Source organism: Ciconia boyciana, chromosome 5, assembly GCF_034638445.1.
Source record: "Ciconia boyciana chromosome 5, ASM3463844v1, whole genome shotgun sequence".
NCBI lineage: Eukaryota > Metazoa > Chordata > Aves > Ciconiiformes > Ciconiidae > Ciconia > Ciconia boyciana.
In genome coordinates, this window is record NC_132938.1 from 32,017,376 (window position 1) to 32,031,671 (window position 14,296).

The 14,296-nt window shown below is 44.1% G+C and overlaps 2 protein-coding genes across 8 annotated transcripts in view; one reads left to right on the top strand and one right to left on the bottom strand.

Moving 5' to 3' along the window:
- Positions 1-3,872, bottom strand: part of PPAT (phosphoribosyl pyrophosphate amidotransferase) — a 50,767-nt gene extending 46,895 nt beyond the window's left edge. The window contains exon 1 of the mRNA XM_072863299.1: positions 3,302-3,872. Coding sequence (XP_072719400.1) covers positions 3,302-3,429 — 128 coding nt within the window. The 5' untranslated portion in view covers positions 3,430-3,872. The remainder of the gene's footprint in view (positions 1-3,301) is intronic.
- PAICS (phosphoribosylaminoimidazole carboxylase and phosphoribosylaminoimidazolesuccinocarboxamide synthase) overlaps positions 1-13,694 on the top strand; it is a 42,399-nt gene extending 28,705 nt beyond the window's left edge. For all 7 annotated transcript variants that reach the window (XM_072863291.1, XM_072863292.1, XM_072863293.1 and 4 more), the window contains 9 exons: positions 4,083-4,137; positions 4,956-5,153; positions 7,718-7,896; positions 8,604-8,783; positions 8,874-8,987; positions 10,246-10,329; positions 10,442-10,622; positions 11,611-11,769; positions 12,475-13,694. In XM_072863291.1, the coding sequence (XP_072719392.1) occupies positions 4,083-4,137; positions 4,956-5,153; positions 7,718-7,896; positions 8,604-8,783; positions 8,874-8,987; positions 10,246-10,329; positions 10,442-10,622; positions 11,611-11,769; positions 12,475-12,641 (1,317 nt within the window). In that variant the 3' untranslated portion in view covers positions 12,642-13,694. The remainder of the gene's footprint in view (positions 1-4,082; positions 4,138-4,955; positions 5,154-7,717; positions 7,897-8,603; positions 8,784-8,873; positions 8,988-10,245; positions 10,330-10,441; positions 10,623-11,610; positions 11,770-12,474) is intronic.
- The last annotated feature ends 602 nt before the right edge of the window (positions 13,695-14,296 follow it).

The window sequence follows — 14,296 nt, forward strand, 5'->3', positions numbered from 1 at the left end:
GTAAAATTGTTAAAACCAGAGGAAAATCACTTTAAAATGGTCTCAAGTTAAATTGGTGCAATGTTCTTAGCGTGTGGATGCCTTGATTAGCCTGTGAGTAGGAATATACTGGTTTTCATTTTAATTCACAGTTCACCATTATGAAGTAAAAGCCAATAAAAAGCCATGTTCTAACTTCTGCTACAAAGGAGTGCGAATTTAAGCCTCAACAATCTAGCAGCTACTTTTTAATTAAAAAAACCAAACCAAAACAAAATCAAAAAACCTTTTAAAGTTGTTTCTTATGTGAAGATAGTGAAATTCCAAGTCTTTTATCCAAGTCTTCCAATCTTTTATCTTTCATGATGTGCCTACTTGTGGGCCCACTACAGAACCTTGCTTACAAATACACACCAATTTTTCATGCAGAATAGTTTAAGTGAAACAATGAGCACCACTCAAACACATGCTGTTGAATACATGCTTAAATATTTTGGTGGCTTGATCCAGTGTATAGTTTCAAGTTTTCAGTTGCAAATATCCTCACTGAAGTAAATCTCTCCAGTGCCTTATTACCCTTTTAACATTGTAACACAAACTATCAACTAATTTTAGGCCATTTATCAGAAACAGCAAAGTTCTTCACATTGCTGCAACCAGCTATATCAGAACATAAAGCACAAAGAACTTATGCTGCGTGTTTTTGTGGCACGTAGCAAATACTCGGGATCTTTATGTATACAGATAAGATTTCAAAGATTAGAAATTATAACATGCTCCCAACAGCTGCCTCTTCTTTGTGGATCAGTCATCTCAAGAATGCAGTTTGATACAATGCCATGCTTGAATATTCTGATTTTTAAAATCTCTGATGAATTCAGGGCCAAATTCTGTAATTTGATTTATTGCACAGGACTAATTTGCATATAAAAGTACATGCCTATGAGTATCTAAGGCCGGTAGTCATTACGTAAACATCCTTACTAATTTGAAGGGGAGGTCTAAGGACTGTATTTTCTAGTGGTCAATCACATTTCTGTTAGTCACTTAGGCCTGATTGGGACTGCCCATTAATATTTACCATACCTCTCTTTCATATTTACTTATTTTTAAAGGAATATGGTTAAGAGACTCTTAGTTTTTAAGTTTAAAAGAACAGGCTTAACGAAATGTACTGATTCAGTTAGTGCTAATTCTTAATTCTGGTCTTCAAGACACATTCTAAAAAGAAGGAAGAAAAAGAGCTCTTATCCTATTACTTGCTGATAGGGATGCCACTTCTTCTACATCTCACAGCAGGAAAAATGCAAAGAGGTTAGAGGGAAACATTAAAGAAGGAAATGGGAACATTAACATCTCAGCTATTTAATAGAATGTTATTGAGTGCTTGCAAAGGTATACCTAACTGAGCAGGCCGTTTCACTTTACAGTGAATGTAATGCAGTTTACAGAGAATGTAATACAGTGGATGCAATAATGCTTATGTCTCTAAGAAAGCATCCCTTAAAAATTTTGACGATTATGGAGTTAGAAGATCAGAACCAGAGGTACTGCATGTATGCCTTTAGGTGTGTATCTTCCTGCAGAACTTGTGAATTGCTCGCAGTTTCAATCACAGCATTAGTATTACTCTCTACAGTTGTGTCCTCCACAGGGGATATTCGATATTAAAGAGCTCATGGAAATCAAATATACTTGTCAAGTGCCCATCAGAAAAAAAAAGAAAAAAATTTGTATTGAAAAATAATGAAATAAGGTCACAATGAAAATTGAGATAATAAGCTGCAAAGTAATGAAAATACATCAGTCATTTTATTTCCAAATAAGAAACTCCAGGTCCACCAGTGTAACTGTAAACATAAATGAGGTAAGATTTTTTCCAGCCTCTTCACAGAAAAATGGCGCAACCTAAAATGAGACTATTGATTACATGGCTTTGTTCCTTGGACTCTGCAGCTCTATCACTCCAAAAACGTTTTTGATGGACACTGGCAAATATATATAGTTTATGAATGCTACACCTGCAATCCAAAGAAAATTATTAGGATCTGACAGTCATGTAGGGATGCAGCATTTTACCAGTAAAAGTATATGACACTCAGCTGTAATAAACAGAAAATCTCCATGTAAACCATTTTCTGTTGTTGGTCCAAAACAATTTCAGAGCAACCTTTACATGTCTGTGACCTCAAAAATACAAAGAATGTATCATTTTATCTATTCAGTGCATGTGTACTTAGAGAAGCCCACCTTCCCAGGCTGTCAGGAATGTGATTATTTAGCCCACTTTTTGCAAATGGAAAGTTAAGCATAGTATATCGGTGTTGGTACTATACAAAACTAGCATGTGCGTGTTTGGCTGTGCATGTGTTCCCACAAGGAGGACACACCTTTCTGGCACCACTGAAAAAATGATTAGTGTAAGTCGGTGCATAACATTTCGTACTTTGGGTACCAAACGGAAGCAGAACCCAAACTTCGTTTTGCAGCTCTGCATCCACACGGATCACAGCGAATCTAGTCTGTTTTACATCGCCATAGGCGTGTCAGGTAGAAAAGAAGTTTTATTGTATCATGGTGGTGAACAGAAACAACTATGGCTAGTCGGAGCCTAAAACTGCTTAAGAGCCACTCCGTTTCGGTGCTCTCGATTTGTGTGAACTACACTTTAACATCAGCATCTCGAGTAACGCCGAGGATGACGGCCGGGCCCCGCCGCGACGCCGGCAGGAGGTCAGCGCCCGTGTGACACGGCCGCGGCGTGGCTGGGTGGCCGGGACGGGGCGGCGGGCGCGGCAGCCGATGAGCGGGGCGCACGCATCCCCGCCGCCCGCTGGGGCGGCCACGCCGCGGGCTCCGCGCACAGAGGCCCCCGGGCAGCGCGGGACGTGCGCACGCCCGGGCCGGCGGCGCGGCCCCCGGCAGCAGGAGCGGATGCGACCTAAGTGAGATGCAGCCGAGCTCCAAACCACGTCCGAGAGCTGCTCCTTCGGCGAGGCCGGCCCGGGAGGGCGGGAGGCGGCGGGGCGTTCCTTGCGCTTCGGCCACCGGGATGCTGCCGGGGCTCCCCGCCGGCGCGGGGCGGGAGGAAGCGACGGGGCGCTCCGCAGCGGGCAGGCCCCCGGCCGCGCCGCTCCCCTCCCCGCCCGCTCCTTCCGCCGCCGCCGCCGGCGACCCGGGGCCCTCCCGGCTGCACGTGCCGGCGCGGGGGCCCGACCGCCCCCGGGGCAGCCGCCGCGGCCCGGCCCGCCACGGAGACGCCGGTTTCGGACGGCGGCCCCGTCCAGCCCGCTCCCGACCGCCGTGCCCCCCGCCCCCTTACCTGTGCTGCAGCCCCACCAGCCCCAGCGTGATCACATGGGGCACGTCCAGCTCCGTGGGCCACGCGCCGGAGGCGATGCAGCCGAACACGCCGCACTCCTCCCGGATGCCCAGCTCCTCCAGCTCCATGGCGCGGGCGGCACGTGGCGGCGGGCGGCGCGGCCCCGGAGGGCGGCCCCGGCCCCGGCCCCGATCCCGATCCCGATCCCGATCCCGGTCCCGGTCCCGGTCCCGGCCCCGCTGTGGCGGCTCCCGCGCGCTCCTGCCGGCGCCGCGCGCAGCCAACAGCGCCGCGCCGCGCGGGGCCGCCGGTAGCCTGCCGGCGCGGCCTCCCTCATTTACATACGGGGGGGCGCCCCCGGCCCCCACTCCGCCGCCTCGCCCGTCCCCTCCCCGCCCCCTCCCCCGCTTCCAGCCAGGCCCGCGACCCCGGACCCGCTGCCCCCACGGGGCGCAACAGGCCGGGGGGGGGTTTGCCCGTGGGGGGCGTGGGGAGTCGGGGGCCGGGCGCGGCGCGGCGCCGGCATTGGCCGGGAAGTGGGCCGGGGCCGTGTTTGCACGGGGGTGGCGGTGGTTGCAGGGGGGAGGGGGGGGGCGGCCGGGGTTCGCCCGGGGGGCTCGGCGGGGCGGAGAGGGGCGCGGGCCGTCCCCGCGGTGTTGGGCGGCGATTGGCGGGCGGTGCCGCTGCCCGCCGCCCCGCCTGCCCGCCCCTTCCGCCGGCCCCTTCTTACCCCGGCGGCGGGGCCCGGTGGCGTGCGCTGAGCCTCTCTTCTGTGCCCTAGGTGTCTGCTCCCGCTCCCGCCGCCATAGTCATAGCCATGGCCCCTGCAGCATCAGGTAACTGCCTGCCCCCCGGCAGGGGAAGCCGCGAGGGGGCGGCCCGCGCGCCGCGCCGTTGAGCGCCATGGGGGGCCGTTAACGGTCGTGGGGGTGGGTGGGGGAGCGCCGCTCCCGAGGGGCCGGTGCCCGCTCAGCCGGGCTCGGGGTGCAGGTGCTTGGGAGCCAAGTTTTTCCCTGAAAAGTTTTAACTTTTTTTTTTTTTATGGGTGGCTGCGCCCCAGCCTGAGGCGGGGCATGGCTGCGCCCCATCCCGCGGGAGAGGCGGCGAGGGGCAGGTGAACGCTTCGAGCCGAAGCTTCAGCCCCCTCCCGCTCCGGGCGGAGGATGCTCCGGGCGGCTGCCGCTGCCGGCCCGCGCGGTTTGGCCTTCTGAGCTTCGGGTTTGTCCCGAAGCTAAAAAAAAAAAATCTGTAAAAGCGGCGCGGCTTCTGCCGGCACCGCCTCAGACGGCACCTCCCCAGCGCCAGCGGCAAGTGAAAACCCGTGCTGGCGTGGGGGTGAGCGTAGCCGAAGGAGCGCACCGCTGCTGCCCGGCGTGGCTGGCGCATCCCTCGTGGCGCCGGAGTTGCGTGGGCAGAAGTTTTGAGCGACTGCTTTCGCCCTCGCTGCTGGGAGGGAAACCTGGCCGAACGGCCCTCTAGGTGCGGGCTTAGCCTGCTCTTCGCCGTCACAGGCTGCAACGTGGGATCCTGCTGGGTCTCACTTTGCACGCAACTGATAAAGTAAGCGAACCTGGTGGGCTTACATGCAGAAGTAAAAAATTTCTTTCCATCTAAAACTGGTTTATGTTGTGGTTTTTTTTTTTCATTTCTCTAGACCTGAAACTTGGTAAAAAAGTTAATGAAGGTAAAACGAAAGAAGTGTATGAGCTGCCAGATATCCCGGGATGTGTTCTCATGCAGTCAAAAGACCAAATAACCGCGGGAAATGCAGCCAGGAAGGACCGAATGGAAGGAAAGGCTGCCATTTCCAATACAACAACTAGCTGTGTGTTTCAGTTGCTTCAAGAAGCTGGTAAGTCTTTCAAAGGTAGAATGCGTGCCTGAGTGTTACAGATATTGTTACAAAACAGTATTGTTTCTATATATTGGTTTATCCTGCCTTGAGGCTGTGATGGCTTTTAGAGTGTCTTTTCTATTAGTTTTTAGTTACACTCTTCCCTCTGGTACTACAGAGCTGGGTGGGCGACTTCCTCACTTGGAACATGAGACTATCTGAAGTAATCTTCCAATCGCAGATAACACTGCAATAGTTTCTCCTGCTTGTTTGGACACACCCCTAATCCTCTCCTCTACTTTTGTCAGTTCTTCCCTACCCCCATGCCCCCTTGCCTGTAATACCGGACTGGATCCATCTCGCCTTTCCTAGTATATCTGCCTGCATAGAAGTCACTGCTAGGTAGTGGCGCTACCAGACTATGTCTAAGCTGTGTACTTAAACAGTTATGAGGACGATATTGCAAATGCATATATTGGTCTATATCGAATGTATTAGGAACTTAATGTTTACTTTAAAAGACTTGAAATATTTCTGGTGCTAGAAAGTGAGCTTTCATGGAGTACACAACTAACTTGAGCCACTCAAGTTTTGCACCACACTTCCAAAAATGGAGCCAGTATCTTTGCTTTGAGAAAGCATTCTGAAGTGTCTTTGACTGAGAAGTCTGCAAGTTGCCAAGAGGAGTTTGTGCTGGTGGGTTTCTAACTTGAGTCTGCAGACAGTACTATGATACAAGCACCAGTAAACTTGGTTAAGACCGCTTATAGCTGCGTGCTCAGTGCACTTTGAAGCATTCACACAAAGATTGCTTCAAGTACCAGCTGAATTACTCTAAAAGTTGTATTATCTGTTATAAGGTGTAGTGATAGTTCTCAGATAGTCAAATGGTAAAGTCTCCTAGCATGTTTCATATGTGGGGAAGAGAAAGATGGTTTCTGTAGAGTTGTATCTACCTATATTTCTGTGCAAGTAGTTCTTAAAATATGGGCTGAGGAAAAGATCTATGAAGTCATTCAGTATAATCCTCAGTCACTGGCTTTCTTGGGAAGCCTGTTGTGCATACAGTACAAAGAACCCTCCAAGGTCTTTCTGATTATATTTGCAGCTGATTAAAATTACCAGTTTTCGTTTAGGAACAATTAATGAGATGTTTTGCCTAATTCTTAAATGGCAATAGTTAAGGTAACAATAAAAATATTTAATATCCTACAGATATGAACTTTAAATGTGAAGAAGCTGTGCTGTAGACCTCTCAAAGATCCTTAAATGGCTTGTACTCAGTAACTTCAGGTGCTGTGGAAAAATATGCAGAGTAAACTGCAGCTGCGTTTTAAAGCAACAAAAGAACTTTCAGGGTTCTTCTCCAGTTTGCTTATTTGATTGGCATAAATTGCAGATAATGTGAATGCCTTATCGTAGAAGTCGTTTGTTTGCGTTGCGCAACTCTTCTTAACCTACTCTTTCAAAGGTGATGATTTACAAAGTTCTGTTAAAATTTCTCTCCCATTTATAATAGAGCTAATGTCAGCCCCTCAGAAGCACGCATTTGCACTGGTGAAAAAAGTAGTAGTAAACCATGTGGGGGGCCTTCATGCCTGGATTTAGGAGTGACTTAATGTGCAGTTGATTAACTCATTCTGCCCTTGAGGGCAGTACAACAAAATCTGAAGAGTCAATGTTAATACTATATTTCAAGTCTTTAATTCTTCCTTTATGACTCTGGAAGTGGAATGGAATAGATCTATGGAATGGAATAGATTCTTGGTTTGACTGGATGCAGCTCCTTTGTCTTCTGTTTCTGGCAGATGCCACTTGGGCTTGGCAGTTGTCTTGCCCTGGGGGGAGAAAGGTGGGACTTTCCTCAAGAGTGAAATTGGAAAAAAAGAGCTATTTTGCACTTACAGTGCCTATCTGCACATGTTGGCTCTCCCTGTTTAATACGGGGTCATTTTAGGATTATGTAAGAAGGTTGACTTGCTGCAGCAGGTTTGTGTGTGTGCATGTGCTTCTGAGTCTTAATGTCTTTTGCCTAACAAATCACTAAGATCTAGTACCCTAAATAAATGTTAGTTTGTAATGAAAGGGAGGGCTAAGTTGTTCTCTTCCATGCTCTGTCCTCATTTATTAAACAAAGTAGTAAAGACTACATGCTCCCTAGCTCTTTTGAAAGCCTCCAATTACTGTTCCATGTATAATGGATCTTCCACCAGAGAGCATGGTTGGGTACTTGGTTGCTGCTAACTTTTGTTTAAAAACAAACCATTGTGAGGGATAGATTTTTTTTTTAAAGCTCTGTGAACAAAATTATTTGCAAGAATAGGATATCTGACCAGAGCATAAGGTTCTGAGCTACAAGCAAGTGTTGTATGATAAAATTGGCAAAACTAATGACCTGTGGAAGATAACTGCATTGATTGCCTTTTGCAAGGCCAGAGCGGGCTTAAACCCTGAAGAGATTCAGTGTGTCCCTTAAGTCCAGAGAACAAGAAGATTCAGTTGCACTTAAAGATGTTTGTGACTCTTGTTTCAACTGTGGAGTGTGCCTAGTAATGTAACTAAGCTTCCATCTTTATATGTAGGAATTAAAACAGCTTTTGTCAGGAAACAGAGTGACACAGCATTCATAGCAGCTCACTGTGAAATGATCCCAATTGAATGGGTGTGCAGAAGAATTGCTACTGGCTCCTTCCTCAAAAGAAACCCTGGTGTCAAAGAAGGATATAAGTTTTACCCACCCAAAATTGAGATGTTTTACAAGGTAAGTTTCCTTTCCTGTGATGTTAATCAAACTTAAACAGAGATAGAATTCTGTATTATCTCCTTTAAAATGCTGACAAATAAAGCAAGTAGTGCTAGTGGCTGACCAATCCTCTTAGTGTTGGTAGTTTTGCCATCCTAATGTTTTCTTGCATTCTTATCCAACAGCTGTTTTGTCTAAAGTGCATATAATGTAATACTGGCTTACAGGGCCATCAAACAGTAACAAGCCAAACAGTACATAAAATAGAAAAGTTTTATTTATAAGGTATAAGGACTTCTTAGGCATAAGCCTAATGCATCAGTTGAAATGGATGTGTTGATATATTGAAGAAATTAAAATAAACAGTACTTCTATGGTGAGGATAAGTAGCTAGCTAGTCACTTAGGATTCTGAACTTCTTTGGGAATGAAAGTGTGTCTGAAAAGTGTCTTGTGAACTATGACCTAAAGTGTTGTTTGTAGTGTACCCTGTCACTCTTGGGGCACTGTCCAAACTTGAAGTGCTTTTAAAGATGTTCAGGTGTTACACCAAGTGTTTTCAATGTTGCTGTCACTTTTTTTAGTGCTAGTCGTAATACTAGTTTGAAGCCTGTATTTGTTTTTTGAAAAATAAACAAACAAAACCTAGTATTATGTTCTAATGGTTATTTTCCTCTTATAGCAAGCTTAAATTACATGAGGTATATGTTTTGGTTTTCTTAACAGGATGATGCTGCTAATGATCCACAGTGGTCTGAGGAGCAGCTAATTGAAGCAAAATTCTGTTTTGCTGGACTTACTATTGGCCAGACTGAAGTGGATATTATGGCTCGTTCTACTCAAGCTATTTTTGAGATCCTGGAAAAATCATGGCAGCCCCAAAACTGCACTCTGGTAGACCTGAAGGTATAAGAATCTGATTTCTCACAATCCTGGTTCTGACAGCAAATATATCGCTATATAGTTCCTAAAATAGGATTCTTATTGTCTTTTTAGATTGAATTTGGTGTCAATATTCTGACAAAAGAAATTGTTCTTGCTGATGTTATTGATAATGATTCATGGAGACTGTGGCCATCAGGAGACAGAAGCCAGCAGAAGGACAAACAGGTAGTGTTTTAATCTTTACCTTCTAAGTCAGTTGGGAAGGAGAATGAAAGAAGTAAACTCTACAGGTAAACATCTGTTTTCAGACTGGCTTTTTCTAGTCTTATCTTGTTAGAGAGTAGCTCATAGGGTAAGGGTACCTAATGTCCAGTCCAGTTCTCATTAAATAGTTGATTATCTGGTTTATGGTAGAAAAAAAATCCTCTGCCTGTATATCTTCAATAGGAATGCCCAACAGCACTATTGACTGGAGCTATTGTAATGAAGCATGGAGTTTCCAGGGGTAATAAGAATTTCTGACTTGTGCAGATAATAAAATAGTTGGACAACAAATTGGTAGGAAAAATAGAAGTTTTGGTTCCCAGGTCTGCCTCCAAGTTTCTCTGTTTATTCAGAGTGGTATCCTCTACTAGTAGAGAGATTTCTTTTGGTTAAGCTTGAATTCAATATTCAGTTGTCTAAGTGTTACTAGCAGACCATGTCCACATATGAGGGCTGCAAACATAAGTTTGAAATAAAACTTGTCCTATATTTAAACTTGTAGCAATTACACTTGTCAAATATCTCTGAATTACCAGATAAGTAGTTATGAAAGAACTGGTTTGGGAATGCTGCTGACATGGAGCTTCTGTGACAGTCATTGAGACTAGTAACAGAGACCCTGTGAGAGAAAGTGGCTGTAAGCCACAGGGGAAGATTTCAAAGGGGGGGGGGGGGGATGAAGGTTATTACTTTTAAATTAGGAAGCAGAACTGCTCTATTGCTTACTTTACCTGAATTATGTAGTAGCATGCTTGAGTGAATTGCTCTGACAGTGCTTTTGCTCATCTCCCTAAAATAAGGTGTGTGATAACATCGTGCAGAACCAAGGTTGGCTAGCGCAGTGCTACTGCAGGCAAACAGGTTGTTACAAATCCAATTTTAAAAGAATTGTATGTCTTTCCTTAAATTTACCCTTTGGGAAGCTTCCAAAACCTTGATACCCTCATGGCTACAAGCCTTTCATGTTGCAAATGGCCATGAATTGTAATGTAGAAGGCTGTTTACACTTACTGAGATGGTTCTTCATTAAATGGCTCTTGCTTGTTTCCATATCCACTCTCTCCTATATCTGTACCAATCTCTATTCTTCTTCCTGTGGAACTACTAGAAACTGCATAAATATTTCAGTCGGGGTGTTCTTAACAATTATGGTAGCAAAATGAGTGCTTTGTGTACCCAAAGCACTCAAACTTCAGTATTTCTTTTTTCCTCTTTTCAGTCCTACCGGGACCTGAAGGAAGTGACTCCTGAAGCACTGCAAATGGTTAAGAGGAACTTTGAATGGGTTGCAGAAAGAGTGGAGGTATCTGGTTTTTATGGACAACATACCTAGACTTCCATAACTGCATGTCCTCAATCTTGTTGACTGCTTTTCTTTCTCGACCCCCCCCTCCCCCCTTCACTCTTTTCCCTAGTTGCTTCTGAAAACAAAGAGCCAAGGTAGAGTTGTGGTGTTGATGGGATCTCCTTCTGACCTCAGTCACTGTGAAAAAATAAAAAAGGCATGTGCAACCTTTGGAATTCCTTGTGAATTAAGAGTGACCTCTGCTCACAAAGGGCCAGATGAAACCCTGAGGATCAAAGCAGAATATGAAGGTAAATGCCACAGAACTACTGATTTGGATTGAAACAGTATCATGTTCAAGAATGACTTGGCAACTTAAGGATTTGTGTGGGATTTTTCCATTTTTTGTTAAACAGAACACCAAGCTGTTACAATGTTGTTCTATACTTGCTAATTACATAATGACAGGTTATAGACTGCACTAAGCAATTATGGAGTAATGTATTGTCCTACTGCCTGGCCACAGTTTCTGTTACTCAAAGTCTAACCTCTGCTTTTATCCCAGTACCAGAACTACTTTTGCCCAAGCCGTGATGATGTTAATACACTTATTGTAGTATCTTGCTGGTGATGCTGGCCCTTCTGAAACAAGCAGGAGCGATAGTTTCTCTAGTTGACTCTGAATATTCTTATATGTTATTTACAAGGCAGATGTTGCTCCCATCATGCTTTCCTGCCTGTTTAATGAAAATATTCTTGCTTGTTATTTTAGATGCCATGAGAAAAAGATACTTGATTCAAATTCTTATCAAGAAAACTTGACGTCTCTTCAAAAGTGTTTGTAGTCTAGCAGAGGAGAGATAAGAACTACTTATTTTTGTGGGAGTATACTTTCTACTCAGTGAAACTACAGATGTAGTAACCATAGTTGAAAAACACTTGAGGTGAACTGTGTAAGATTTAAGGAGAGGAACACTTAAAGATGCCAGAAGTTTAATAGCTATGTTCTCTACAAAGCTAAGCAGCACCCATTCCTCTGATACTGAGACTTCCCCTCAGAGGCAGAGTAAGACATGCTAACTTCAGTTGTGGTAAACAGTAGCTGGGATTTAAGGCTGCAAGATACAGAAGATATTTCTGTAGAGGGGGAAGTTAGACACAAAATTCTAGTGCTATGTAATGGAATTGACAAAATAACTGCAAACAGAATTGTGGACTCATAAAGTTCCCACAAAAGCAAGTGGTAAAGAGCAAGGTGGATTGCTTATTTCTGAATGTCTTCTTCCCTCACCCCGCCAGGAGATGGAATCCCAACAGTGTTTGTTGCAGTAGCTGGCAGAAGCAATGGTTTGGGGCCAGTCATGTCTGGTAACACTGCTTACCCAGTTGTCAACTGTCCTCCACTCTCAGCTGACTGGGGGACTCAGGATGTGTGGTCTTCTCTCAGACTACCCAGTGGTAAGATGATCTTCAACTTATGCTCTTGTTTTGACCTAGCTCTGCTTTTGTTGTTGTTCTAGTGTACATACTTATACAAACACACACATGGCAAAACACTGGAAAAGTAGCTGGATCAGTACTGAACAAAGTCTTTAGAAATATCTTGCATACAGTCTTTGACTTCTTGATGGCAAAAAGCCCGATAGACAGAGCAAAGATTACATAAGAATAACCTTCAGAAAAATACAAAGCTTGTCTTATCCTTGCTAAACATTCCAGTTTGAAATTGGAATTAGAATTAATGGGGATTTAAATAATTGAATTTTGTTCAGTGATAGAGCTGCATTTTCCTTATGGTCAAAGATCAAAAAATATCTTTCTCCACAATCAGTGTAGGTAAGAGCTTAACTCTATTACTTCAGTGCATTGCTACCTGTATGATTTTTAACTTTTTGTTAGTGATTTGAAGGGATGCTTGGCAACTAGGAGGCCCAGAAGTCTGTTACCTCTGTATAAGAAGAGTAATTTGGTATGCTGGCTTTTGGTTTAAAATGCCATGAAGCAGTCACGTTAGTAGTTGTGGAACACATGACACTTCAGTAGCTTTAAAACTAGATCATGTGGTTCCTGGAGGCTGAAACATTGTCTTAAATTGTTCTTCAGAGGCAGGGTTTTGTTTGACTAAAATATGCTTTGGTGAGTGGCACTCTCTCTTCTCTGCAGGTCTTGGCTGTCCTACTACTCTGTCACCTGAAGGAGCTGCCCAGTTTGCCGCCCAGATATTTGGGTTAAACAACCATTTGGTGTGGGCCAAACTGCGATCAAACATGTTAAACACCTGGATCTCCTTGAAGCAGGCTGACAAAAAACTTCGAGAGTGCACCTTGTAAGTCATAGTAACAAGTAACTTTTATTAGTTACGCAAAGATAATGGCGTGCATATTCATTCATATTAGGATTTATATTTGGATGAGCTCAAAAGTCCTGCATCCTTTCTTACAGAAGAAAGCATTGTTAGAGCAGCAGACGAAGTCTGTTGTGACCTCATCCTTCCCTTGTGTATTTTTTTAATATAACAACTTAGTAAAGATGGGGAGGTAGTATTTTAGGTATCTCTTTCTGTTGCTCCAAAATGGTGCTGTTCTGCTTTTTAGTGTATACTGTTAACTACAGACTACGTCAAGAGAATGATTTGGTGCGATCTAAATAGAATTCAACTAGTCTTCTGTATTTCTGTAACAGTAATATTCTTCCATAGTAATAATGTATGTCTTGAATCTTATTAACTCAACTGGACTGCTAACTAAAGCCAGTGCTGATGCTGTTCTGCTTGCAATGATGGTATGCTTTCTTTAGCAATAAAATAGCAACATATGCTGTATTAATAGGAAAAGGGGCTGAAAAAATGTTTTAAGAGCCTGAAATAAATACCTGCCTTATTTAAAAAATGTATATACATACATGTATTTTTGTTTTTAAATATGTGTGTGTATACATACCCCATTAGTATCTTCTGGAATGATGTGGTAAAGTTGACACCAATTCTCTTGTTCATAACACGCTATAACTACGAATGGTTTGAGTGAACTGTAACTAGGCTTGTTGCCTGTTTGCTGTAACTCTTGCCTAGTCCAGTCTGCCCTTTTTAAATACTAGGCAGATCTCTACCTTCAATAGTTCTCAAGGGCCTCTGTGATGTTGTCAAACTGTCTCCATACAGTTCAATAACTCTCGCTATTATATATTTCCTCACTCTGTTTCTATGGAAATTTTACTGAACTGACGGGGGGCAATAAATAGTAAAGCAACAAACTACTAGGGGGAAATCTAAGCATGACTGTCTTGTCTTTGCAAACACCAATTCTAACAAATATGCAATTACTCAATGTATGTAACTTTTATGCTTTTACAATTACAAATAAACTATTGAATTCAAAGCTTCATGGAGACTTACTGAAGAAGTACACTCAGACCAGCCATCAGCTGTGGTGCATAACTTCAGGACCTTAAGTTAGGTAATACTCTTGTAAAAAGCTTATGCACTAAAACCTGCGTAGAATGGTATTAAGTGACAGTCTGCTGGAAGATAGTCTACTACTTGATTAAGTGTCTTGCTGTTACAGGAAGCTGTGTTGCTTTGTTCCTATAATGTACTGCTTTATGGTTGTGTGGTAGGTCAGGCTTACCCCTTAGTGTGAGTAACTGGATTAAATGCTGCTCCTGGCCGCCTCATCACAGGAAGGGACCATGTAGTGGTAAGAAGACCTCTAAACAGTGCTCTCGGCAGTACTCTCTTCTGGAGTTAAGCGCAGGGTTTTTTTATTTGGTCAAAGCTTACACTAAAGCAAAATAACTAGAACTTGTTTCCTGAGTCTTGAATTTCTAAATGAAATACCAATAATAGTGAGGGCTTGTGATGACAAAGAGGTTGAAATTCCTTGGTGGCATGCTATGTCTGTAGAAGCACTGACTTAAAAGTGAAGATCCTCATGACCAGTGTTTTTTAGCAAGCAAGCTATTTACCGAGGTTGTAGTTACCTGCATC